This window comes from Suricata suricatta, chromosome 14, assembly GCF_006229205.1.
Source record: "Suricata suricatta isolate VVHF042 chromosome 14, meerkat_22Aug2017_6uvM2_HiC, whole genome shotgun sequence".
Lineage (NCBI taxonomy): Eukaryota > Metazoa > Chordata > Mammalia > Carnivora > Herpestidae > Suricata > Suricata suricatta.
In genome coordinates, this window is record NC_043713.1 from 70,921,917 (window position 1) to 70,945,641 (window position 23,725).

General features: G+C 50.7%; 1 protein-coding gene across 1 annotated transcript in view; it reads left to right on the forward strand.

Annotated features, from left to right (window-relative positions):
* Nucleotides 1–23,725, forward strand: part of BCR (BCR activator of RhoGEF and GTPase) — a gene marked incomplete at its 5' end in the record, with an annotated part of 122,526 nt that overhangs the window by 48,276 nt on the left and 50,525 nt on the right. The window contains 3 exons of the mRNA XM_029921611.1: nucleotides 11,750–11,931; nucleotides 19,421–19,525; nucleotides 19,878–20,063. Coding sequence (XP_029777471.1) covers nucleotides 11,750–11,931; nucleotides 19,421–19,525; nucleotides 19,878–20,063 — 473 coding nt within the window. The remainder of the gene's footprint in view (nucleotides 1–11,749; nucleotides 11,932–19,420; nucleotides 19,526–19,877; nucleotides 20,064–23,725) is intronic.

Below are 23,725 nucleotides of genomic sequence, written 5' to 3' on the forward strand. Positions count from 1 at the left end.
TTTTTAAGAGACTGAGAAAGACAGAGCATGAGTGGGGGAGGGCCAGAGAGGGAGACAGAATTGGAAGCAGGCTCCAGGCTCTGAGCTGTGAGCCCGACACAGGGCTCAAACCCACGGGCCATGAGATTGTGACCTGAGCAGAAGTCTGACTCTTAACCAACTGAGCCACCCAGGTGCCCCAAGTCTGGTCTGTTCTTGAGTAGCATAGTCTGGCACAAATCTGCAATAGCTTATCTTCTGAGGGAGAGCAGCCCTGGGTAAGGAGAGCCCAGGATGGTGTGCATATGTTGGGTGAATTCAGGGTATGAAGCCCGGGGCTTGTCTCTTGCCCTCTGACCATGTGGGGCTCAGTGGCTGCTCTTTTCTTCTCTCTCTGCTGTCAGAGTCTGGACTGTGGAGGTGCTGTAGGTGCACCGCTGAGCATGGATGGCCCCCCAGGTGGCTGTAGCTGGCTGGCCTGGCAGAGTCCCATTTCCATGAGTGGGTGAAGCATTGATCATGGAGACACTGGATGGGAAGCAGCTTCTTAGAGCTGATGCCCTCTCTCCATAACTACTGATGTATTAGTTTCTTGGGGCTGTGTGACAATGAGCCACACACTGGGTGGTTCACACAATAGACATTTATTCTCACTGTCATGGAGGCTGGAAGTCTGGGATCAAGGTGTCAGCAGGGTTGGTTCCTTCTGAAGGCTGTAAGGGAGAATCTGTCTCAGGCCTCTTTTCTTGGTATGTAGATGGCTCTCTTCATGTTCAACGTGGTGTTCTCTGTAGCTGCTGGTCTGTCTTTAAATTTCCCTTTTCGAGGTGCCTGGGTGGCTCAGTTGGTTGAGCATCCGATTTGGGCTCAGGTCACGAACTCACGGTTTGTGGGTTCGAGCCCCATGTCAGGCTCTGTGCTGACAGCTAGCTCAGAGCCTGGAGCCTGCTTCAGATTCTGTGTCTCCCTCTCTCTCTGCCCACTCACTCTCTGTCTCTCAAAATAAAATAGAGACCAAAAAAAAATTTTTTTTAATAAATTTCCCTTTTCTGTGAGGACATAGTCATATTGGATTTGGGCCCACCCTTTCTCATTTGACGTTGATAAAGACTATGTCTCCAAATAAGGTCACGTTTGGATATTTTGAGGGTTAATACTTCAACACATAAATTTGGGTATCAGGGAAGACACACTTCATTCAGTCCATAACACTGTGCTTCTCTCTTCTTTTTAAAACATTTCTAAACCTGGCTGATAATTAGTTTTTTGTTTGGGGTTTGGTTTTTTGGCAGGGGTGGGGTGGTTAACATAAAATTTATCATCTTAACCAGTTTTTGAAATGTTTGTTTATTTTTGAGAGAGAGAGAGACAGACAGACAGACAGACAATGTTCACGCTGGGAAGGGGCAGAGAGAGAAGGAGACACAGAATCCAAAGCGGGCTCCATGCTCTGAGCCCTCGGCACAGAGCCTGATGTGGGCTCAGACTCACAAACCACGAGATCGTGACCTGAGCGAAGCCGGATGCTTAACCAACTAAACTACCCAGGCACCCCCGTCTTAACCATTTTTAAGCATACAATTCAGTAGTGTTGAATACATTCACATTGTTGTACAACCAGCACGACTGTTTATCTCCAGAACTTTTTCTTCATCCCAAACAGAAACTTGACACCCACTCAGCAGTCAGTCAGTCCCCACTGTCTTTCCCTCCCAGCCCCTGACAACCCCCATTCTATTTTCTGTGAATTTGCCTATTCTAGGTACCTCCTATGTCATGGACTAAATATGTGTCCCCCTCGCCCCCCACTTCCTCCAAATCATATGTTGAATCCTTCTAACTCACAATGTAATATCTGTAGGTGAGGCCTTTGGGAGACAGATCATGAGGGCACCCCTCAGGATGGATTAGTGATTAGTGCCCTTATAAGAAGAGACCTGGAGAGCTAGTGCCTTCTTTCTTTCCACCTGCCAAGACAAGGCCATATGAGCACACCGCAAGAATGTATCTGTCTGCAAGCCAGGAAGAGAGCTCTCTCCAGAACCCAACCACACTAGCATCTTGATTGTCCACTTCCAGAACTGTGCAAAAATAGATTTCTGTTGTTTAAGCCACTCAGTCTGTAGTATTTTGTTATGCCAGCCCTAGCAAACTAATACACTTATCTCAATGGAATCATGTACTGTTTGTCTTTTTGTGACTTTATTTCACTAGGCATATCGCTTCTCGGCCTCTTGGCTAAGATCAAGCGTATTTCACTAGGCATAATCTCCTCAAAGTTCATCCCTGTTACAGCATGCTACAGGATTTCCTTCTTCTTCTTTTTTTTTTTAAGATTTTATTTTGAAGTAATCTCTACACTCAATATGGGGCTTGAATCTACAAGATCAAGAGTTGCTTGCTCTATCAACTGAACCAGCCAGGCACCCTGGACTTCCTTCTTTTTTTTAAACTGAGTAATATTCCATTGTATGTACAACATCTTTTGTTTATCCATTCATCTGCTGGTGGACACTTGGGCTGCTTCTGCCTTTCAGCCATTGTGAATGATGCTGCTATGAACATAGGTGTATACATGTATCTCCTCTCCTAACCCTCCTCAGACAGCGCCAAGGCAGAGGCGGGGAACGTGGATGTTCCTCCTGCCCTCCCAAGCTTACCTGGCCTAAAACAACAAATATATGTTCTTCCACAGTTGAGGAGGCAGAAGTCCAAATCAAGGTATATGGCAGGGCCATATCTCTCTGAAGGCTCTAGGGGAGAATCTTTTGTTGCCATTTGTAGTTCTGGTGGCATTCCTTGGCTTGTGGCCACAACATTTTAATCCCTGCATCCACCTCCACACAGCCTTCTCTTGTCTCTCAAAAGGACACTTGTCATTGGATTTAGGGTCCATTGGATAATCCTAGGTGATCTCATCTCAAAGTCCTTAATTTAATTACATCTGTAAGGACTCTTACCAAAGTAAGTTCCATTCACACATTCCAGGTGTTTGGATGTGGACATGTCATTTTGGGCCACCATTCAACACACTATAGTGTCCTTCCTACTTTCATGTTCTGCGTGGGAGCCAGTGTCTGTTTCTCTTTAGGTCTTGGAGTGGCCACTTCCCTGGGGAGATGGTCTCTGCTGTCCTGCCTGAGGGTCTGGCTGCCCATCATGGGTGGCTTTGCCATGATGTACATATCATGTGACTGCTGGGATTCTGGCAGCTCACAGGGGCAGGGGCTGGGTCTGTGGTGCCTGCTGTCAGAAACCCAGCAGGGTGCCTGGCATGAAATAGAAGTGTCATGGGGCACCGAGGTGGCTCAGTTGGTTGAGCATCTGACTTCAGCTCAGGTCATGATTTCGTGGGTTCAAGCCCCATGTAGGCTTTGCACTTAGAGCACGTAGCCTGCTTCAGATTCTCTCTTTCCTTCTGTCTCTGCCCCTCCCCCACTCACACACATGCCCTCTCTCTCTCCCAAAAATAAATAAACATTAAAAAAAGAAAAAGGAATAGAAGTGTTATACATTTTGGCTGAATATTGGGTACTCAACATTGTCTGAGGCCAAACTGCCTCCAAGAAATCATTCCGAACCTTGTTGCAGAGTCAGGGTGGTACTAAAGAATAATGATCACATCATCCGGCGGCTGAGGGCTGCAGCTTCCCAGCTGGTGTTCCAGCCTCTGCTTGCCCCACCCTGGCACCAGCTGGTTCCCGCCCCAGGCCCAGAACATAAATCATCTTTCCCTCCTCGAGGATCGAAGAGGTTTAGGCACAGGTGGGTCCTTGAAAATAGAGGAAAATCTTTTAATAGCTCTCTGGATACTGATTGGGGGTCCTTATCTACCCACACTGGGGGCATCCAGTCTTTATTGCTAAAAGTCACCCTCAAAATTGACCTTGTGGTGATTCGGTCTCCAACCAGCTGGAACCCAAACCACAAGTGGAAGAGTCATAAAAGCTATTGTATTAGTCAGCTTGTTTCCTCCAAGAGAGTTTTAGTTTAGCCTTGTTCAGGGCATCTAGAGCTGCCTGGAGAGCTGAAGCATCAGGCCCTTCCCAGCTAGCTTTTTCTGGCCTTTTGGGGAGACTTGCCTAGCCTCAGGGCCTTCTGTGTGCACAAGCTGGTCTGGTCCGTGATCTCCCACTACCCGGGCAGCCAGAGCTTTCCACACTAGCCTGGTGACATCATTGTTGGGGTGGCAGCGTGAAGTAGGATCATGGTCCCAGGATCCTAAGGCGCTCTCTGTGCCCTTCCTTTTCCCACAAAACCAAGGGCTCTGACAACAGGCCTCTCTCCAGGGTACAGTGGCCAGCTAGATGGGGAACATCTTGTTTATAAAGAATTTGACCCACTTGGTGTAGATGCAAAAGAAGGGACAGCTGCCAGCCTGATGGCAGAGGAGAAAGCAGAAAAGCCACCCAAACTAACCAGATATCTTAGAAAGTAAAGCAGCCTATCACTGCCTACCGGTGGCCTGGGGTAATGGTGCCAGGCAGTGCTGACGTCTGTCCGGAATGTTCTTGGTCTTCAGGAAACAGCTGGGCAATGTTCCAGGTTCCCTGTTTTAACAGAGGAAAACAGATCTTTTTTTTTTCTTTTTTTGAAATGAAATGACATGACATAAAACTAATCATTTCAAAGTGAACAACTCATGTTTAGTATAGTCACGATTTTGTGCATCCACCACCTGTTTTGTTCCCAGATACTTTCATCACCCCTGAAGGAAATCTCATACTCATTAAGTATCCACTTTCTGTCTCAAGAGACTTGTCTGTTCTGGACATTTCATATAAATGGAATCAGATAGTAGGTGTTTTTTTTTATGATTGCCTTCTTCAGTTAGCGTAACATTTCTGAGGTTCAGCCACATTACAGCCTCTGTCGGTACTTCGTTCCCTTTTAAGACTGAATGTTATCCCATTATCTAGGTACGCTACAGTTTATTTATCCATTCTTCAGTTGATGGACATTTGGGGCATTTTACCTTTTGGCTGTTGTGAATAATGCTGCTTGAACATACCTTGAATTATTATTCTGGTGTAAGTTTTGCTTTGAACACCTGTTCTCACTCTTTTTGGTTATATTCAAGGAGGGGAATTGCTAAGTCATGTAGTTATCAGCTCAGCGTTTTAGAAATGTCTTCAGAGAGTGACCAAATCGGCAGGTGACACAGACGGGCCTCGGTATAGTGAAGCTCCACCTGTCCTCTCTTGGAGACTCCTTTCCTTATCTGAAAAATGAGCATCTAGAAGTTACTGCCTGTTAAGGGCTGAGTGGATTCAAGGAGATCAGGACTGTCCCTCGCCCGAGGAAGTGCCCAGCAAAGGGTAACAGGTATTTTGCTCAAATACCTGCTTGCTATGGCACATTTGAGGCTTTTTCACTGCTCTACTATTCTACTTCACTTCCCTGAAGTGCAACAGATATTCCCGGACTGTACTTGGGGTTCTGCTACATAGTAAAAAAGCAAGCTGAGCCCTGGGATCCCTGGCCAATCCTGCAGATAGTATCTGCTCTCAGCACACGGGGTGTGGGAGAAGGGCTCGAGGCTGTGCACAAGCATGGCATCCAGAGCCAGGTGGAACCTGTGGAACCTGTGTGCCCTTCGGTGAAACAGATCTTTCTGTCCCAGTCACGGTTTTCTGAGCCTCTCCTGGAGGGGCAGCGCCTACCTGGGAAGACACCCCCAAGGACGTGAGCTGCTGTCTGCAAGTCACCAGCACTGCAACACTGTTAGCACTGTGCTGTTTGCCTGCGACCCAGGGAGGAGGGAGGAGGGGGGGGAGTGGGGAAAGCAGGGCTTCTGCACATATGACAAGGTGAGGGCTCAGTGCCTGCCTCTGCAGAAGCCTGCCCAACTGCAGCTGGCGAGCCACCGGAAGGAAGACGGTGTTTGATCCTCTTTTGCCTTGGTAAATAAATACGGCCCAGCCATTTGCTGACAGTGTAAACAGGTATAGGAGACCACCCTGCCTCTGTCTTAATGCATGATGGAGTTCTTGCCAGACCATCCCCCACCCGAATTCTTGATGTCCCTTCTTTTTTCCTCTCAACCCTGGTATGTGTTTATTAGGATATCTCCCCTGGCCCTTTACAGCTGTTTCCATATCTGCTCTGGGAGGGGAGGGCTGAGAATATAACCTTCATTCCTCCCAAGGATTTGCTCCAGGCTCTCATCTTGGGATGCCTTGGTCAGAGTGGGGGACAGGAGCTGGGATCTGGGCCCTGCACCTCTGGCAGCAGCAGGGCAATGGAAGCAGGATCTGGGGACCCTCCAGGTGCATTGGGTCCAGCAGGGTCTCTCCTACAGCCAGGAGACATGTGGCCAGTGGTCTAGGCTTGGTTCTGCACGTAATGCCCTGGGAGCCCTTGTGACAGAGATCCCAGTAGGGCCTGTCAGAAGGCCTTGTAAGATGCATGCTTCCTGGCTTGCAGATAGAAAATAGGGAAGGAGTGTCAAAGTTACTGGAGATGTTTGAGGCCGAGCTGAGGGAAAGACAAGCTGTGGGAAGAGACTGGGGTTCCTTGCAGGGGACAGGACTGAGGCTGGGTGAAGAGCATTTGATGCTTTGAAGGTAGATAACTCTCTGGCCCTCTGAGAGCCCTAAGGCGGCCGCTGCTGGGCTTTGGGCACGTGTGTTGCTGTGATCCGGTGAGGGGTCCTTCTCCAGCACTGGGTGTGATCTGTGATTACCAGATTCATATGGGCTGGCAGGAATTTCATCCAGTCTGCATCAGAAAAATGCAGGTGCGCAGGGATGTGGCCTGGAAAAAGTGATGTATAAGGTCTGTAAGAGTAGAGGGGCAGCTGTTGGAAACAAACAGTGGCTGTGCCAGTTGGACTTGTCTGGCCATGTGACACTGGCCTCCTTTTGAGGCTACATATACAGAACCTGAGCAAGGCTTCCTTTTATTGTCCTTTGTTATGAAACAAATATACAGAAGACTTTAATAAAGCCCAGGTACCCACCACCCAGCTCACTCTCATCAACTCAGCGAGCACATTGCCTGGAAGTTTCCATTCTGTGCTTATTTTAGATGTGGTTGCAGGGGGGCTGTCCACATGAAGTGGGGGATGAGGGGCAGCTCCCCTTGTGCCCTCTCTGCAGCTCAGCTACCCAGGCATTGCCCGTGTCAGGGAGGGATCTTAGGAATCTGTGCGTGTGGTATATACTCATTACATAACATCATATGGAACATTTTAATCATTCTTAAGCATATTTCTCACGCTCATTGGCATTAAGTACATTCATACTGTTGTGCAGCCATCACCACCATCCATCTCCAGAACTTTCTCATCTTCCCAGATGGAAACTCTGTACCCACCAAATACCAGCTCCCCATTCCTTCCTCCCCCAGCCCCTGGCCCCCACCATTCTACTTTCTGCTCCACGAATCTGATTATTCCAGGTCCCTCATATAAGGGGACTCACACAGTAAATTGAGCAATTTTTCCCACAGCATCATGACCTCAGGGTTCATCCATGTTGTAGCATGGAGTCAGAATTGCCCTCCTTTTTAAGACTAAGTAATATTCCACTGCACAGCCATACCACATTTTGCTTATCTATTCACCCATCAGTGGATACCTGAGTTGCTTCCACAGTTTGGCTATTGGGAATACTGTTGCTAGGAACATGGGTGTGCAAATATCTGTCTGAGTCCCTGCTTGCAGTTCTTTTAAGTGTATACCCAGAAGTGGAATTGCTTGATCATATGGTAACTCTATGTTTAATTTTTTTGAGGGATTTTTTTTTTTAAACCAGCATTGTCCTTGAGGTGTAAGAAGGGGATGTGATCTGGGCTGACTGGGACTTGTTCTTCCCACTTGGTGGGGGTGGGGTGGCTGCCTTTTGTTCTTGCATCAAAGGCTAGATTTTAGATTTGCAGAGCGCAGGGATTGTGGCCGCTAAGCCGACTTGCCTGGAGAGGAAGAGGTTTTGGATTTCACTGTGCACATCCCTTTTCCACACTCAGCGGCCGCTGTCTGCCAGCTCTGAATGGGCCTTGCTCTCCCCCGCCCTCCGCCCCGCTGGTTAGCTGCTCTGTTGATCAGCCCTCATTTCCCTGAGCCTCTTGCAGCCTTAGAATTGCAGCCCCCCTGTCCCCCCTCACCCAACTCCTGCCTCTGAAATCAGTGTTTGCTTTCAGCTTTGGGAAGAACTTTGTAGGAAGCTCCGGGCTTAACTCCACCACCAGGTGCCCAGTCCTTCGAGGTAATGAGACTTCCCACTGGATGTTCCTGGTAGAGGAGGGGAGAGCAAGGCCCCTCTCTCACTTTGCTCTGGTTCTTGGGAAATGGCAGCTCCAAGGGGCCCCCAGTAATATACTTTATAGTCGAAGAGGTGTGGGGACCCAGGGAGTGGAAAAACTGCAGTGTAAAAGGAAGTCCCTGTGTGTAGTTTAGGATGGGCGACAAGGAAATGAGAGCTTTCCTCCTCCCTCTGTCCATTTGCATTTGAGCAGGGCAGGATTCGCTGGGACATGGGCTGGTGCCTCAGGTGGAAGGCAACAGTAACAGTGACCAGCCATCCGGAATCCAGACATAAAAACATCGGTTCCTCAGACGTCAGTTTGGGGAGACGTATGCAGAATTGGAAACAGTTGGGTTTTTAGTTGCCTGATCGTCATAATTATACCCTGTGGAGTTTGGCCGTGGACCTGGTTTCTCATTCTCACCTGGTGGAGGTGAAGTGTCCACATCAGAGTTAATGGCCCCACATAACCCCGGCCAGCAAACCTTCACCAGGCACTTGATTTTGCCCTGAGTTTTAGTCAAGACATTGCTAAGCTAGCACTTTGTTTCACAGATGTGGAATCTTTATAATCTTTGGAGTGAGCCCCGAGTCTGACCCTAAAATTCTTACTTGGAGCATCACTTGGTATTAATTTGATGATCTTGGACATGAGCTCAAAGTAGTCACAGGTTGGGACATGAGGTGGTGGTTCTCAGATTAAGGATGCTCTGCCAGATGATAAATACGTTGACTTTTTCTTTTCTTTCCTTTCCTTTCCTTTCCTTTTCTCTTCTTTTCTTTTCTTTTTTTAATGTTTATTTGTTTTTGAGAGAGAGAGAGAGAGAGAGAGAGAGACAGCGTGACCAGGGGAGTGTCAGAGAGAGAGGGAGACACCGAATCTGAAGCAGGCTCTGGGCTCAGAGCTGGCAGCACAGAGCCTGACACGGGGCTTGAACTCACCAACCGCAAGATCATGCCCTGAGCCAAAGTCGGACGTTTAACTGACTGAGCCACCCAGGCACTCTGATATGTTGACTTTGTAAAAGATCATTATTTCAAAAAAAAAAAAAAATCAACTGAAAGTTCTTAGGATATGTAGACACTGAAAATTCTGTGCTAATGGAAAAGCCAAGTCCAGAGGAAGAGTGGGGAGCAGGGGAAGGAAGCTGTCGAAGGAGGTGAGTTTGGGAGGTAGGGCATGGCTGGCTGACCCGCACAGTGACTATAACATTTTAGAGCTGAGTGGGCCTCTTTTGGCTGTATAGTTCACACACCTGATTCTAAAGTCTGGAAAATTGAGACATAGACAGCTTAAGTGATCTGCACTGATTCTCACCAGGAGGTACTACCTGGGCAGGACCAGAGCCTCACTTCTGGGAAATGCTCATCACAGCCCATAGAACTGGCCACCTGCCCCACCTGGAGGACGTGTCCTGGGTTGCAGAAGTAGAGCAAAGACCCTCCTGGCTCAGGGGGTCATTTAGGCTACCTGTGAGGAAGGCATCTGACAGCTGAAGCCTTCTGTCCAAAACCTGAGCTGCCTTTGGAAGCAGCTCCTGTGGAAGGCAAGTTGTCAGTAGGGGCTGCTGTAATATAGGGCTCATATCATGGATGTTGAGGGGACAAGAAGTCCTTCATGTTCATTTTGGTTTTTTAAAAATCTGTGATTCCCCAAAAGGAAGTGCAAGCTGAAGTCCAACCTGTTTTGGGGCCGGGGTGTGGGGTTAGGGTTCTGCATTAACAGGGTTTTATGTTTCTTAATACAGTTAAACCCTCCCCATCTGTCCTCAGAGAGGCTGGGCAAGAGCTAGTTGAGTGCGTTTGGAGATTCTTGGGAGAAGACAGAACTTGACCTTAGCCTCCAACTGTCCTCATAGGACAGTACAAACCCCAGCAGGTGGTGGTACCTGGAGCTCCTCGGTAGCCCATGGAGCTCGATAGGGGACACAGGAGGAGCCCACCCAGCTCTGAGTGTCCCCTACCCTGTCTGCCACTTTCAACTCAGAATTGGCCTCTGTTGGAGCCCTTCTGTGGACACACTCAGCAACAGAGCTCCGCCTGGCCTTTGTGGTCAGCACCCATACACAGACAGCAGGGACACAGTGCGAGTGACAGCCAGCACAGTGGCAGATCCCAGCTCGTGCTAGTTCAGCAGTCTCAGTCCTGGCTCCTGCAGGAACCCCCAGGAAGCCTTTGCAGCCACCAGGGCCCAGTTCTCCCTGAGCGTCTGATTTCGTTGGTCTCTGTTTTTGTAGCTCCCCAGGTGGCACTAACACGTAACCAGGGCTCAGAACACCTGTTAGAGGGCATGTGACTTGCTGGGACACAGAAGTGGAGAATGTGGGAGAGGCAGAGCTGTGCGAGGAACCTGGGGCGTAGGTGGATGAGTCGCACAGTGCACTGGCAGTCGTCATAGCTGGGTGTGGTGAGCACCTGGTCACTCTAGCCACGGCTCCTCTCGGCTGCCGCATGGAAAGACCTGGAAACAGTCCCCCCACGAGTATTGGGGGGTCGACTCTGGAAGCCTGTGCTGCCTGGCCTAGGTGGTACAGTGCCACCTAGAGCTTGAGCCCCAGGCTGGATGTGCTTGGTGGCAGAAATTGTAAACTGGGAAGGAAACACTGCAGAGGCTGCCTGTGGTGGTGACGTTTGGACAGGGCTGCCTGCTGGTGAGTCATGGGGAGGTGATGTAACCCAATCAAGATGACCTCAGAAATCCCATGGGCTGTGAAGATGCCCTAAGAGTCAAGAAGTGACCCTCACATGAGACTTGGAGTGGGCTGGGCCCTTGTGATTTAATGTCCTGGTGAGGATCCATTGGATTCAGACAGTTCTGAAAACAGAGCTATAGAAAGGTAGGCCAAGAGGTATGGGCTTTGTGATTTAGCAAGGGAGGAAGGGGTGACTGTCTTCAGGTGCTTTGAGGATGGAGGTGTTATTCTGACTACATAGTTCTGAACAGCAGGGGGCCGGCCATAGGGTAAGCCACTCTGTCCTCACAGGGACGCTCAGATTGGAGTACAGGTGATATGGGACTTTGTCAGACCCGCTGGGAGGTGGGCTGAGGGTCAGCCAAAGGGCAGGGTGGAGTGAGGGGAAAGGGCTGTAGCATCCTTTCCCTGCGTCAGGATTGGCGGGCCTGGGACACTGCTCATGTTGGCCAGGGCTTGCACCTGGAGCAGTATGATCTGAGCTCCTCGCCCCCATCGAGTCCCCGTGGACAGATGCACAAGGATCATCCCCGATAGCAAGATGCTAGCATTTGGGGTCCACTGTTTTATAATGGTTCAGTCCACTCCTAGGACAAGGACAGATGTGCCCCAGACAGGGTCCTGAAAGCCCAGTTTCCTATTGTCTGGGGAGTATACCAGTTCTGGCTCTGCCTCACCCTGTGGTCTTTGCTCAGTTTGTTGTGAAGGTGTGGTCAGCACGTCTGGGTGACAGACAGCATCAGCCCAGTGCCTGCTGGGGCGGGTGGGGTGTGGACATTTCTCCAGCCCCTCTCCCTGTCTCTTAACACGACTGCTTCTCTACACACACAGATACGTCGTTCGGAACGCCACCTGGCTACGGCTGTGCTGCAGACCGGGCTGAGGAGCAGCGCCGACACCAAGATGGGCTGCCCTACATCGATGACTCACCCTCCTCCTCACCCCACCTTGGCAGCAAGGGCAGGGGCAGCCGGGATACACTGGCCTCGGGAGCCCTGGAGTCCACCAAAACGGTGAGTCCCAGGGGAGCAAGGCCAGGTGTGAAATAAGGCTTAGGCCTGGCTCCAGGCTGCTGTCTACTTCCTAAAGGTGCCTTGAAAGCACATCCACTCTGGGCAAGTAGCAAGTAGGTGATATCAGGAGCAACCAGTGGTTGAAGTCACTAAAAACTCCTTCTTCATTCACCCATCTGGGGCACCTGCTGATCTGGAGACAGCCCTCTAGGTGCTTTGGAAGGGACTTCCTAGAACTCTGTCAGCCAGGTGTGGAAGAGACAGGCAGCACATGCCGAGGCTGAGAATGCCACCACTGTCCTACCAGCAGGACGTGGTGGCAGTCCCAGCAGTGGTGCTGAGGGCAGGAGAGGGGGACAGTGTCTGGGCTCTTGTCCCTGTGCTACGTGCAATGCACTTGCTCCTTTTTACCAGCAGAGGTGCTGCTGATGTCTCCATCCATATGACCAGGGTCTTCCCCCTTGAGGTATCATTGTCATTAACAGTCCTGATGTTACCTCCTCTTTGGAACCGAAGCTCCAGGGCCATGTGGCCAGTATGTAGTGAGTGGCACATTCAGCAGATGCCCTCCTCTGCACCCAGAGACGCCCCTGGGCCCCTCTCTTGTAAGCACAAAGCCCCGGGGTGGTTGCAGGCTCCTGAGGTAGTCCCACATGGCCTGTGGCCTCCCTGCTTTGATCCCAGGAGAGGCACTTCACAGGTGCATTAGAGCCCAGGTACGCACCCCAACCTTTGGGACAAAGGGCATCCCTTTGACTTTTCAGGTTCTTTCCTTCTTGAGATGAGATCCCTGTCCTTCAGGCGGGTGGCACTTCACTGTCTTCCTGGTCCTGTTGCCCCTCATGGCAGATACCTTCCTGCCTTTGCTTAGCTTGTTTCTGATGATGTCCTCCCGGGTTTAAATACGAGAGAGGAATCTGCTTTTCTCCATTGTTGGTAGGAAGGGCCAGAGCGTGTCTTTTCATTACAGTTGCTTTTCTGCTGGGCTGGTGCCTTAGCGGCAGGACTGCTTCTTATTTATGCTTCACTGTTGTACAGATTAGAAAACTGAGGTTAGAGAGGTGAAGTAACTTGCTCAAGGCCACAGAGCTACCAGATTTGAAACCTTCTCAAATCCTCAAATGATACTCTTTACTTCAATTACTTGGCCTTTCTCAGTGCACTCCCTTGCTTTCTGCTTCACAAGCATGATTTGGTACAGACCGGGATCTTTCCAGTCCTAAATAAGTTCCTGAACTTGGCATGGGACTGCTCCGGGAGGCTGATCTGCCCTCCTTGTGCCCAGACCCCACGCAGCTTGGCTGCCCATCCCCACCAGACTCCTGCCTTTGGACCCTCGTCTACACTGACTCAGAGTTCTGCCCTCGCCTTTTAGCCATAGTCTGGGGGCTTAACTGCTATGGAGCCTGTCACATCCTGGTGCCCACTGCCTCCTTTGGCCCCCATGGGAGCCTGTAGACATGTCTCATTTTACACATCTTTGCTTTCCAGAGATGGGGTCTCCAATCCCAAGCATGCCACCTGGTCCAGAGGAGGTGTCAGGGAGTGTCGGGAGAAGATGGGAAATTTTCCTTTCTTTTCTTTTTTTCTTTATTTTTATTTTTTTAATGTTTATTTATTTTTGAGAGAGAGGCAGAGTATGAGTGGGGGGAGGAGCAGAGAGAGAGAAAGAGGGAAACACAGAATCCGAAGCAGGCTCCATGCTCCAAGCCCTTAGCACAGCCCAGTGTGGGACTTGAACTCGTGAACTATGAGATCATGACCTGAGCTGAAGTCAGACACTTAACCGGCTTAGGTACCCAGGCGCCCCTCTTTTTTTTTTTATTGAGTTCACATACACATAACGTAGAATTTGCCAACTTAACCATTTTGAAGTGTGCAGTTCAGTAGTATGAAAGGCATTCACCTTGTTGTGCAGCCATCAGGACTATCCTTCCCCCTAACTCTTCATCTTGTAAATCTAAACATCTGTACCTGTTAAACAGCTCCCCACTCTCCCCTGCCCCCAGCCCCGTTAAACTACCATTCTACTTCCGGTCTCAATGTATTAACTACACCTCACACAGTATTCTTCTTTTTGTGACAGTCTTGTTTCGCTGAGCATAAGGTCTTTGATTCATCCATGTTGTAGCATATTGCAGAATAATTCCCTTCCTTTTTAAGGCTGAATAATATTCCGTTGTATATATATACTGCATTTTGGTAATTTATTCATCGTTGGGTAGACACTTGGGTTGCTTCCACATTTTGGCTATTAAGAAAAATGCCGCTATGAACATGGATCTGTAAATATCTGTTGGAGACCCTGCTTTCAGTTCTTTTGGGTGAATGACCCAGAAATGGAATCCTGGATCCTGTGGTAGTTCTGTTTTTAATTTTTCAAGGAACAGTGACTGCACCATTTTATATTCCCACCAACAGTGCACAAGAGTTTTGGTTTCTCCACATCCTTGCCATTACTTGTTTTCTGGAGGGTTTTTTTTTGTTTTTGTTTTTTGTTTTGTTTTGTTTTTTGATAGTGGTTATCCTAATGGATGTGAGGTGGTAAGATGGGAATTGGATTGAAAAAGGGCTGTGTAGCTTTGTTCCAGAAGCCCTTTGGTTAGGTTCTTGGAGCACTGGGGTGGACACCCTCCACTGCCCTGGAGACAGACATGGCTTTGACTTTCTGGCTTCCCTGCCAGTGCAGTGCCTGGACAATGAGACTTTCTTCTTTACTTTCCTATTTTTGGTTTGAAGAAGACAGCTCTTACTTTCTAATGCCCACAGGCAGTATGCTGGTCTTGAGCCCAAGGTGCCCAGTCCCAATCAATTGGTCAGGGGGAAATCCTTCTCATCTTTCCCTCCCCTCCCAGGGGGGTGCTCATTTCCCTCTACTGAGCCTGAGGTCTTTGGGCTGGGGGGCAATCAGGAGAACTTCCTAGGGACTCCATAGCAAAAAGGTGGCTTGGTGAACTCCAAAGTTGCAGGTCTGCTCCGAGAACGCCTGTCCCCAGGGGAAGGAAGGGAGTCTGCAGAGGCTAGAAACCCCCTTGCCTGGGATGCTGTGGGAAGGACCCAGGCCACCTGCGTGGGTCCTGGTGCCCAAGGTTACCTTCCAACCCTGAGGGCTTATGACATTCTCCACCCCTGGACGTTCTGAGGTGACTGCTGATCTTGACCAAGCTGTCTGCATTTCCCCCTTGAACGATGACCGTGCAATCCCAGATGGGAACAGAAGCCACAGGAGAGGGCAGGCTGCCCTCAGGCAAGAGCCATCAGGCACACATCCTCCATCTCTTCATGGCCAGGTGAGGATATGTCTTAGCAAGCCCCTTGGAAGAAGAGTAGGCCATTTTGATGACCACTGCCTTTCTGCTGGGAAAGCAAAGCTAACATCAGCCAGCTGAGGGAAGCAAGGCAGTATCATGGGCACTCCTGGAGGCTGTTGTCAGAGCTGTGGGCTGGCAAGTAACCTTCCTTCAATGGTGTTAGGGAAAGGGGTGAGGGTCTGGCATCACCCCAGCAACCATCCTGGGGTCAGCAGTGGCAGGACCTGTGTTCTGCCGGATCAGCATGGTCAGTCCTTCCTAGGGTCCTCGAGAGTCCCGACTTCCCACCTATTTGTTTATAAGGGGGGATGTTGAGGCACAGAGAGGGGAGCTGACAGTGGGCAGCCCCTGCTCACTGGGCTCTGTGACATACTGTGTGACATTGCTCCTTACAGTCACCTGTCAGGCCCTATCCCCAGGGTACCAGCAAGGGGCAGACCCAGAAGCATTGGATGTCAGCAGGAAGAAGCTGATACCACCTTAGGGAGTAATGGAGCTGGATGGGCCCACCAGCTGGGGTCTCTTGTAGGCATGTGGAGGCCGAGAAAGCAAACGCACACTTGGATTCTGCTCTCTGCAGAAATGGCCATGCCCACATGCTGCCTCAGCCCCTTGGGGGCCCATGGGCCCTTTGGGGTTTTTTGTTTGGGGTGGGTTTTTGTTTGTTTTTATAGGCAGAAGCCAAAGCATAGCACATGCTCAACCAGTCACTCCTGATTGAATGCGGTTGAAACTCGCACACTGGCTCAGGAATGTCTGACGTCAAACAGCTCTGCTTTATAACTTTAATACTGGCCGTCACCGCATTCAGTATATCCGGTCAACAATTGTGCTCGCGGAACAGAAATTGTAACTCTTGAGTCAAGCTGTGCAACCACAAGTTCATTCACTTTTATGATTCACTGGTCAGGGACGCTTTGACTGTTCCGGTGCCCCAGTGAGGCTCTGCACCAGCCAAAGCAGGATAAATGTTGCGTGCGTCCCTGTGGTTCAGCTTGGCCACACTGCCCGGCTCTGGCTCCTGACTTAACTAGGGATGATGTTTGCTCACACCTGTCCTGCAGAGTTGGGGAGAGGAGGTGTTTGGTGCCAGCTCAGCCTGTACGTGTACGCTTCCTCCTGAGAGCCCTCCCAGGTTGTTTTATCAGCAGGCAGGCAAAAGAATTGTACTGCCTGCCCTGCGCGTTAGCTCCCAAGCTCAAGTCCTTGTGCAGAGGCCAGCCCCTGGCCCTCTGCTGGCTTGGCTCCAGCACAGTGGCCAGCCCTCTTGTCAGTGATGGCATGGCCCCTGCCCAGAGAGGAAGACAGGGTCCTTTGTCGAGAAACTCGGCTGTCAACTCCCAGCTAGGAGCAGCCCACCCCTTCACAGCCAGGGTTTTGCACTCTGATCACCCTGACTCCCCCAGATTGTGGCTGAGTGTAAAGGGTACTCCCCCAAATTCTGCCCTGCCACCTATATTCCTGCCGCTCAGTTGTAGCTCCTGACCTCATGGGCCTGGTGGCAGTTCTGTTCACCTGGGTCCCTCTGTCCGCTTTCCCACCTCATCAGGACCAGTTTGGTTTTATCCGCTCTGTCTGCTTCATGTTTGTGTGGCTTGCTCCATTCCCTGCCCGCTGGCCCAAGCAGAAACAGGAGGCCTTTCTTCTGGCTTGCTGCCTTCTTTTTCCAGTTGCCCTTCTCCTCTGGCTTCCTCTCCACCAAGATCTCCCTACTGTCATGGTCTCAACTGGATTCACGTGCCCTTTCCAGAACTGGCACATGTGCAAAGCAGGGTTATAAATAACCCTGGTCCTGGCCCTGCCCTTTGTTCTCTGTCTTCTGCATTTCTTTCCACCCTCTACAACAGACGTAGTTGGCTGACTTCTGAGCTGTCCCTGCCTGCCAGCAGCCCCCAGCACCATTCCGGGGCTCAGGAGAAGATTCTTGGTCCAAGGAGAGGTGTCTGCCCCCGTGTCTTCTCCCCAGCCCAGCACGTTCCCCGGGCCAGATATTCCCCTGAGCTGGCCGCACCCTTCAGAACAGGGAGAGCTGGAGTCGGCGCCTTCCTGCCTGCTCTCTTTTTCCTCCCAGCTTTCCAAATTGTGTGGGTGGGAATGAGACACACTGCCTCCCACGTGAGCACCGGCATCTTGTGCTGGGTGGGGCTCCACCGCTCCCCCCAACCCCCCCACCGGCACTCACAGTAGCAGAATTGTTCCTGAGCACACAGCAGGGCCGGGTGGGTGGCTGCTGCTGCCCAAGGAGCCTGCTGTGCTCTTCACCTTTACGTCTTCCCTTGCTTGGGGCACAGATGGCACTGGACACGGTGGGAAGCACGTTCAGGGTCATCTGAGAGCTGCTTCTCCAACGGGCTGCCAACATGCATGGTGTGACCTCAGTGAGCTGAGATGAGAGGAGGTGTCAGCGTCCCCTACCCTGCACAACTGTGCGCTGTGTGCCCCAGACTTGCTATGTGGCACTCCGGGCCCTGGAGCAGGCTAAGCTGACAGTTCTGGATTTTGGCACCTGCTTGTTAAACAGACTAAGGGTTCCAGAAGGAGCACTCAGAGCTTCACAAAGGTACAGCCAAAACTAGGGCCCAACCAAGAGTTCTAGATCCATCCATTCGTTGGTTTTTTCATTGTATCTTCATGGAGCACCTCTGTGTTCCAGGCACTGTGCCGGGACAGTTTCAAGATCAGGCACAGCATGTCCTGGAGATTTCTGCCTCTGAAGCTGCTGCCCAGCGTGCCATGGAGGGGAGAGGGTTCTGTGTGGAGTGGTACTTTTCCCTGGAGCGATACTTAGCCATGATTTTGGTGGCTGCCTTGTATGCATGCATGAATACGTGCACATACTTGGGCATGCACATACACATATGCATGCACCTAGCTTATGCATGCTTAGAGATTCCCAAAGTGGTGGTTCAGGAAGACTTTTTGGATGGTCCCAGTGGGCAGTGCAGATGTGATACAAGCCTCATGGACCCAGAAAGCAGAAGCAGATGGGACATGAAGGTCGGGCCTTGCTTCCACAGTTTATACCTAGGCAGCTGATGCTCAGGGCAAGAGAGCAGTTTCCCTAGACTAGGGCTCACCAGGCAAGCCTGGCTATGCAGCCCTGTCCCCCGACTCCTGGCCCCAGGTGCTTCCTATTGGGCTGGCCATCTATATCACCAAGTGCCTCCCTCCTGCACTCCAGGGAAGTGGAAAGGGAAGCATGGTTGGGGCACACAGAGGGGCCATACTGGGGAAGCCCTGATTCTAGGCTCTGTAAAGACACTGTGAGGCCTGAGCTGGTCTTCAGTCCTTCCTTGAACCCCGTGGTTCTCACCTAGGGGCAATTTGGCCCCAGAGGACATGTAGCAACATCTTGCAGTTGTTTGTGGCTGTCCCAGCTGGGGCTAGGAATGGGTGTTGCTACTGGCACCTGTGGGTGGAGACCAGAAATGCTGCCCAACACCCTACAGGGTCCCCCAGCATCCAGAAGAGAATCTCCCAGCTCTAGAAATCAGCAGTGCTGAGGACCAGGAGCCTGCCCCAGATCAGCAATCTCCCCTGAGTGGTTCAGGAAAGTGGACCGAAGCGGCAGTGCTCTAGTTCTATACCTGAGGGCTGCCACAGTGTGGTTGTCTCGTGCTCACCTACAGGTGGCAAACCAGTGGCAGAATGGGTGTTGTCTCAGTTTCTGTGGACTACAGTGCGGCCCCGTTGGCACAGGGCCAGGCAGAGGGAGCATTGGTAGGTGGTGGGCACAGCCAACTCTTGACACCAACGCTCTCACTAGTGGTCAGATCACAGGTCCCCTCCTGAGTACACAGAGCACAGCCCCCTGGGCTGCCCAGACATCCAACTGGCCCATGGAGGAAGTGGCCAGGAAGTCATACAGTGATTTTTATCACCTTTGGCATTAATATTTTCTAACTGTTTACTGGACAGCTGTAACAAAGTCCCACAGACAGGGGTGTCTTGCCCTGACTGCCCAGCTCCACGCTGCCCATTTCTCAGTCAAGACAAAAGGTGGCCCTCGGCTTTGCTGGATGAATTTTCAGAATTTTCAGTGACCCTGAACAAGCCGTTGACTGGCCGAGGCTTTCTCCAGAGGCTTGTCCTCCGGTTGATAAACACAACTTTCTCTCTGAGAGGGGCCACCCAGGGCATTGTCCCACTGGTCTGACCTCTGTCTGTTTCTCCTACAGAATGAGCTGGACCTGGAAAAGGGCTTGGAGATGAGGAAATGGGTGCTGTCTGGAATCCTGGCTAGCGAGGAGACTTACCTGAGCCACCTGGAGGCGCTGCTGCTGGTGAGGAGCGGGGAAGGCCTGAGCGGGGCTGGGGCACTCTGCTCGCAGGCCCCAGGTCAGCCGTCAGAAGGCAGCACCCCCTTCCTAGAGTCATGGGGACACCGATTGGAGGGTCAGAAACTTCACCTCTGTAGAAGCTGGGCCTCCCCAGGGGTAGTGGATACTGGCGTAAGACAGGTGCCAAACCAAGCTGGCTTTACATTTTTATTTTTAATGGAATTCAAAACTAAAAGCACACGTGTCACATGACCATGACTTTCCGTGGTCACACCACGCACCTGAGATAGGGCAAGCCCTCTCATGTGCGCCACTCCGCCTGTCACCGTGTTGCCTCACCTGTGCCCTCTTCTAGCCCATGAAGCCTTTGAAGGCTGCTGCCACCACCTCTCAGCCGGTGCTGACAAGCCAGCAGATCGAGACCATCTTCTTCAAAGTGCCTGAGCTCTATGAGATCCACAAGGAGTTCTATGACGGGCTCTTCCCCCGAGTGCAGCAGTGGAGCCACCAGCAGCGAGTCGGTGACCTCTTCCAGAAGCTGGTGAGTGACTCAGAACAGGTGCACAGCAGCCTCCCAGCTTACGGCTCTGCAGGGGTCAAGCCTCTCCCTTGACCTGTGGGCCTGTGTTGCCATGGGCTCTGGGACACCGCACCCTTATTTTAAGGCTCCACACTCAATGTAGGACTTGAACTCACCACCCTGAGATCAGGAATTGCATGCTCTACCAACTGAGCCAGCCAGGTGCCCGTGGAGAATTTTTTTTTAAGTGGTGTGGGGAGGGGAGATGTCAGTAAAAATCGAGGTAGTGGGAAAGGTACCCCTGGAGCCTGAAGGAGGACCTTGGCAGAGAGAGGTGGGGAAAACCCACCTTAGCTCCTGCCAGCAGCTGTTTTCAGAACCAACAGGTATATTTAATGCTGACTTTGACAATGACATTTCATGCCTTGTAGAAATCAAGACTGGTTCTTATGGACACCCTGGAGAAATGCGGGGCAGGGTGGTTTGTGACTGCAGAGTGTGGACTGAGGCACAGCTCGCGATGAGAGGCAGTTTGGCTCCTGAGTAGCGGGGCACAAGGAGGCCTACGGGTGCCCATCTCACCTCAGCGAAGAGGCAGCCCGCATAAGGCAGATCCTGTCCTCACCACTGAGGGGGTGAGAAGCCTGAGGAATTGTGGGTCACTTGCTGGGACTGTAATCCTTTTTTGTCTCCAAAAGGAGGGCCTTTCCTTCTGCCTTCAGGGGTCATAAAACTGAAGAGCAGATGGTGCTGGATGACAGAATAAGAATTTCTGAAAGTGCTTAATGAGCCCATACTGACAAGGATTCCTTATGGCAGAGGTGGCTGTGAGTCCCAGTTCAGGTCCCAGAGGCAGAATCACCCTATCGGGACAGAAGGTGACCACCATGAAGGCAGGTCAGGGGCCTCTGTGGCCCTTTGCTGACCACAGGACCTAAGAGGAGCCAAGGATATGGCTTTTAAAAAGTCAATAGGACCAATAAAACCTAGGAATCAGATGAAAGATGCTGTGGCAGGCCCCTGGGCACTGGCCAGGCCATATCCAGGACAGGCATTGGCTCGAAGTGCATATTTAACCAAAACCTGGGTCAAGTAAAACTTGTCCAAAAGGAGGAAACAGTTAAGGGACTCAGGAGCGGAAAGAGAAAACCCAAAGGCTGTCGGATTGACGTCTGTCTTCCAGTATACGAGGTTCCAACGTGTGTGGAAAGGAGTCCCCACCTCCTTTGCCATTCTGAAGTGTAACCAGTCAGTCTCTTTAAGAGGAGGCGGTGGGAGAAGGGAGTCTGGATAGAGAAACCCAGCAGCTGTCCTTGGGAGTGCCACTGAAGGCAGGTGCCAGGCAGGACCCTGTGACAGAGGTTCTACTTCTGAGGATTCCTAATCCTGAGACCAGATTGTCCAGGCGCTCTGTGCACATGCTTTTTCCCTGGAGACTTCCTGTTCCCAAGAGAAACTAATCATCCAGTGGTAGAGGTGGCCCAAGGTCACACAGGCCCCCTCCTAGTACACAGAACACAGCCCCACGAGCTACCCAGACAGCCACCTGGCCCAGACCCAGTCCTGGCCTTAGCTTGCACCTGGTCTTGACTGATCTGCTCCGAGGTGTGACCTTCCTGCTAGTGGTCCCCTTTCCACTGCCCTGGGCTGCAGGTACCTTGGACTCCAGGCCGGAATAAAGATACAAGAAACAGGTGAAGCTTTTCACCTTTTTTGTTCAGATTCCTGCCCTATGAGACCCCTTTCTTTTTCTTTCTTTTTTTTTTTTTTTTTTACATTTATTTATTTTTAAGAGAGACAGAGCTTGAATGGGGGAGGGGCAGAGAGAGAAGGAGACACAGAATCTGAGGCAGTTCTCCAGGCTCTGAGCAAGCTGTCAGCACAGAGCCCAAAGTGGGGCTCAAACCCACGAACCATGAGATTATAACCTGAGTTGAAGTCGGATGCTTAACCGACTGAGCCACCCAGGTGCCCCAAGACCCCTTTCTCTATAGCCAAAAAGCAGGAGGCTATATTGATGTGGCACCCCCATCTCTGAAATCCACCCCCACCCCATTTCTCCCTGTGTGAAGTTACTAGGTTTAAACCTAGTAGATTTGGCGCAGCCTGCAGCCCTCCTGAGAATGGGAGAATTGTGTTGTTGAGAAGAAACTGCAACCAGCCCTCTTCCCTGAAAAACATTCTGACATCACCCAGAAAATTATCTTTCAAATGTTCATAATCCGATGTATGCCAGAATTTGGAAAATTTCTTCTGGTTTCCCTAGTGTCCTTGAGCTACCTTTGTGGGTCAGATGTTGCCGCAGGACTGAGCGGGGAGCTGCAGTGGGAAGTCATGCCCCGGAACCAAGTGGAAAGTGTTACATGTGCCACCGAGCTGGGTGCTGGGGCTCTGCCATCCCTTTCCGACCAGCACAGTGGGGTCGGCCCACTCTCACCCCAGCAGGCTCCCCAGCTGGGAGGGTCTTAGGACCAGAGAAGCCCACAGTGCTGTGCCCCAACCATGGCACCTCCCCTGCCCCAGGATTTGTGAGCTGTGTCTGGTAGTTCAGAAAGTCTGGACCCCTTCCTGCAGCAATGTACAGGTTAACTGCAATTGCTCAGGGGTTTGTTTCTGGCCAAAATTTTGTCAGGCTATTTTTTTTGTTTTTCTGATCCTTTCAAACTTCCAGAAAAGTTGCAAAAATACTACAAGAATTCACATGTTCCAGAGACACCAGTTGTAACATTTTGCCAAATTTGTTTTGTCTTTTTCTCTCTCATTTTTATAAACACGTGTGCACGTGTGTGCATGCACATACATGTGCTAAATAATTTGAAAATAACTTGCAGATATATATGCCCTTTTACCCCTAAGTACTTCATTGTGTAATTGCTAAAAACAAAGACAAACTCCTTCCATAACCCCTAGTACAGTGACCGAATTTGGGGACTTTCATATTGGTGTGGCACTGTTATCTAATCCATATGCAAATTTATCTCATCGGCCATCATGTTGTTGATAGCCACTTTCATTCTCTGATTCAGCATCCAATCCGAGGTTACAAAATGGACTTGATTTTCACATCTCTTTAGTTTTCTTCAAACTGTACCAGTTCCTTGGCCTTTGCTTATCTTCCCCGGCCTTGATAGTTTTGAACGGTGCAGGCCATTTTGCATTGGTCTGGTGTTTCCTCAGGAATAGATTCACGTTCTGTGCTTCCAGTCAAAATGAAACAAAACAAACCACAGCAGTGATGCCATGTCCTCCCCGGTGCCTCATATCAGGTGGCACGTGATCTCTACTTATCCCATTATTGGTATAGCTCTATTTTTGGATTAGCTAAAAATGTGAGATTAGACTGCTTGAGCACTTCTCAAATGTCACGTGAAGATGGGAGCTCCTTGGGGAAAGGGAGAAGGAGAAGTAATGGAGGAGTTCTCCTCTCCTGGACCCAGTATCAGTTTGCTAGGGCCACCACAGTCTGCATGACTTGAACAATAGAAATGGATTACCTCACAGTTCTGGAAGCGGGTTGATCTCCTGAGGGCTCTCTCCTTGGCTTATAGATGGTCACCTTCTCCCTGTGTCTTTACAGTTGTCCCTCTATGGGTCTGTGTCTTTATCTCTTCCAAGAACACCAGTCCTACTAGATTAGGATCCACCCTAACAACCTCATTTTAACCTCATCACCTCTTATGCCC